The sequence below is a fragment of the Charadrius vociferus genome, unplaced genomic scaffold (assembly GCF_000708025.1).
Source record: "Charadrius vociferus isolate BGI_N301 unplaced genomic scaffold, ASM70802v2 scaffold32, whole genome shotgun sequence".
Taxonomy (NCBI): Eukaryota; Metazoa; Chordata; class Aves; order Charadriiformes; family Charadriidae; genus Charadrius; species Charadrius vociferus.
In genome coordinates this window covers 12,297,536-12,301,334 of record NW_009647856.1, presented here as the reverse complement: position 1 = coordinate 12,301,334, position 3,799 = coordinate 12,297,536, and the positions used below count along the sequence as shown (strand labels likewise).

General features: G+C 51.5%; 1 protein-coding gene across 1 annotated transcript in view; it reads left to right on the top strand.

The window, feature by feature from the left end:
- The first annotated feature begins 685 nt into the window (after positions 1-685).
- The window catches only part of ASB13 (ankyrin repeat and SOCS box containing 13), an 8,860-nt gene continuing 5,746 nt past the window's right edge, over positions 686-3,799 (top strand). The window contains exons 1-2 of the mRNA XM_009883025.1: positions 686-737; positions 2,709-2,896. Coding sequence (XP_009881327.1) covers positions 686-737; positions 2,709-2,896 — 240 coding nt within the window. The remainder of the gene's footprint in view (positions 738-2,708; positions 2,897-3,799) is intronic.

The window sequence follows — 3,799 nt, the reverse complement described above, 5'->3', positions numbered from 1 at the left end:
GTTGGAGGGGTGGGCAGGACGGTTTTAGTGGCAGGCAGAATGGTTGTGAGGATGGGCAGGGTGGTTTAGAGGTGGGCAGGATGGTTTGGGGGTAGGTACCATGGCTTTGGGGCAGGCAGGATGGTTTTGGTGATGGGCAGAGTGGTTTAGAAGTATGCAGGATGGTTTTGGGGGCAGGCAGAATCGTTGAGGATGGGCAGGGTGGTTTAGAGGTGGGCAGGATGGTTTGGGGGTAGGTACCATGGCTTTGGGGCAGGCAGGATGGTTTTGGTGATGGGCAGAGTGGTTTAGAAGTATGCAGGATGGTTTTGGGGGCAGGCAGAATCGTTTTGGGTGGGCAGGATGGTTTAGAGGTGGGCAGGATGGGTTGGGGGGAGGTAGGGGGGGAGAGGTGGGCAGGATGGTTTGGGGGTAGGTACCATGGCTTTGGGGCAGGCAGGATGGTTTTGGTGATGGGCAGAGTGGTTTAGAAGTATGCAGGATGGTTTTGGGGGCAGGCAGAATCGTTTTGGGTGGGCAGGATGGTTTAGAGGTGGGCAGGATGGTTTGGGGGTAGATAGGGTGGTTTGGGGGCAGGCAGAATGGTTTTGGGGATGGGCAGGATGGTTTTGGGGATAGGCAGGGGAGTTTGGAAGCAGGCAGGATAGTTCTTGGGGTGGGCAGGATGGTTGTGGGGATGGGCAGGATGGTTTGGGGGCAAGTGGACTCTCCCAAGGAAAGGGATAAGAGGAAGGAAGGTGAGGATGCTCCTGGGAGAGCCCCTGCTTCTGGGTATGGGGAATTATCATTGTTCCTCCACAAACTAACGTGCATGTGAGACCCAAAGATGAGGTACTGGGGAGCTGGAGGAGAGGGGATAGCTCCCTCCTTGGAGGGAGATGGTGCGCGGGAGTCATGCAACACCTTGGAGAGCCCAAACCCTTCCTCTCACCAGCAGCTGCCTTCTGGGTCACCTCTGCGGGGCTGGAGGTGACAGAACAGCTTGCATAGCTGCTGAGAAATCCTGCCCATGGGATGATGCACAGCGGGCTGGAGCAGTTGGCCAAGCCTGGCAGCCTTCCCTGCGGACGGACCGCAGCAGATGCAGGGCTGTGCTGCGCGGCTGGTTCCCCTGGTAGGGATGCTCTCTAGTTGCATCAGGAGCTGGCCGTGTTCCTCTGCGTTGTGCTTCTGTTGGCGAGGCAGAGCCGAAAGTCTTGAATGTGCAGATTTAGAAAGTCTGGCCTCAGCTGCAGTCTCCCTCCCGCTCCATAACCCCAAATGCAGCCGGCTGGATGCGGATGTGAGAGCCCCATCCATGGGGACTGATGATGTTACCTCTCACATGAGCCTGCCACGTAAGGAATTGTGCAGTAGGGCAGAAGAAATTGAAGGTTTGGGGTTTTTTTTTTTGGAATATATGATAGGCTTTTAATGAAATGCAGCTGAGGCTTATTCTTCTTCCCAGTCCTGTTGGTTACAAAGTGATGCTACTTGGTGGCTGGCAATTTGAGGGCTCCATCCGCATTTGGACTTCTTGCTTCTCCTGACATGTACCGTGAGAAGCTCCAGTGAAGGAATAACATCCTGACTGGGGATATCGGCAAAGGGAAGGAGGGTCTAACAAGTAAATAAAAAAGCCTGTGCATACTGTGTGCTGTGAAAATGCTGGTACTCGCGATTCCCTTTCCGGGGGTGGTTTCAGTCCACCATACACCTCAGCATCGTGTTATTCTTCGCGCCCACTCCATCTTTCATAACCTCTGGGTTGTGTTGGCATTTACTGATTTATGCTGGTAAATAAAATGCTGCGTTTAGGGATGGAGAGAGGGATGGTCAGTCCCACTGAAGTACATGACAAGGTGTTTATTTTTTTAAAAATAAAGCAAATCATCCTTTTTCTCCCACTCCATGGACGTGGGTGCCTGCCTTGAAATGGGGGTCTTATGGAGATGTATTCAGAGGGGAGGAACTATAGCCGCGAGGTCTGTTTTGCTGATGGTTTTTAGTGTTGATCTGTATGCAGAGAGATACTGCTTTCTCAGGGTACCGCAGCCCGTGTTTTTACAGAGAGGATGCTTTTATCTTGCTGAAGGTTGCGTGAAAATGTCTGGGGCTGTTCTTTCCGCATTGCTTCCTTGAAAGCAAAACATACCTGGAAGGAGATGATGATGTTAGTTAGTGCTGGGAAGCTAAACCCAGACTTGCCCCATGTAAGCGTAGATGCTCAGCAAAGGCATTGAAGTTGGAAACTTAGTTGTCGAAGTTCTGTTGACTTTTCGGGAAGATATTTTTTAGACGGGCTGAGTTGCGCTCTGGAGGTTTCCCATTTCCAGTGATTTTAGATGGAGCCAGGAGGACAGCGCTCTTAATGCGAAATGCTTAAGAGCTCGCAGGGATGAATCTGGACCTAACGAATGCTGCTGGGGTTTGTACTTGGATAAAGTTTCAAGCAGGTACAGCAAAGCATTTCAGAAACCGTAAGGGAACCCAGTGTTATGAACAGTCCCTGCGAGGCCAGTGGTCAATGGGGGACCCACAAACACAAAGCATCCAGTTTAAAATTCCACGCTGAGTTGGGGGCATGGTGAGGAATAAGTTTCTCGTCCCCAGCTCTCTCTTCTAGCTGCCACCCCGTATTCCCCGTCTGCTTTTCTCCAGCACAGAGACTCAGTTGCTCCACATGTGATTTTATTTATTTACTTATTTATTTATTCTTTCCTCTCTAGGCTTCTGGGCTGATCGAACACCAGTTCATGAAGCTGCCAGGCGGGGAGAAATCCTGCAGCTGCAGCAGCTGATAGAGAGCGGAGCCTGCGTCAATGCGGTCACCTACGACTCTATCACCCCATTGCATGAGGCGAGCCTGCGAGGACAGACACAGTGTGTCAAGCTCCTGCTGGCTGCAGGGGCCCAGGTATGTTTTTGGGTCTGATCCAGCTGGGAGCATCATCTTGATGTCTGAAGTTATTTCATAGAATCGTAGAATGGTTTAGGTTGGAAGGGACCTTCAAGATCATCTAGTTCCAACCCCCCTGCCATGGGCAGGGACACCTTCCACTAGACCAGGTTGCTCAAAGCCCTGTCCAACCTGACTTTGATCACTTTCAATGATGGGACGGCCACAACTTCCCTGGGCAACCTGTGCCAGGGGCTCACCACCCTCATTGTGAAAAATTTCTTCCTAATATCTATTCTAAATCCCCCCTCTTCCAGTTTGAAGCCATTCCCCCTTGTCCTATCACTACATACGCTTGTAAAAAAGTCCCTCTCCAGCTTTCTTGTAGGCGCCCTTCAGATACTGGAAAGCTGCTATAAGGTCTCTCTGGAGCCTTCTCTTCTCCAGGCTGGACAACCCAAACTCTCTCAGCCTGTGCTTACGGGTGCTGGGTGCTCCAGCCCTCAGAGCATCTTTGTGGCCTCCTCTGGCCCCGCTCCGACAGGTCCATGTCCTTCTTATGTTGGGGGCTCCAGAGCTGGACGCAGTACTTCAAGAGCTTGTGACTTCTCATACGCTGAAGACAGCCGTTCTCAGAGCAAAGGCGGTGAAGTGGGGCATGTGTGCACTCCGTAGTCCTTCTGAGTGCAAAATCAGCCAGCTTGGCTGAATCCGCTGATGAAGCTGGGCTTCGCACTAGAGCAGAGAGGAGTTGTGAGTGTTACTCAGCCACAACGCTTGTCAACTTCAGCGTAAAAATGGTAGAAAAATATAATGGTGGAAATAGCAGCCTAAACTTGTGACGTTAATGTTCCTATTTGCCCTGAGAGTGATTGGAATGGCGCAAACCAGGTTGCTGGCAGTGACAACCAAATCCTTCCC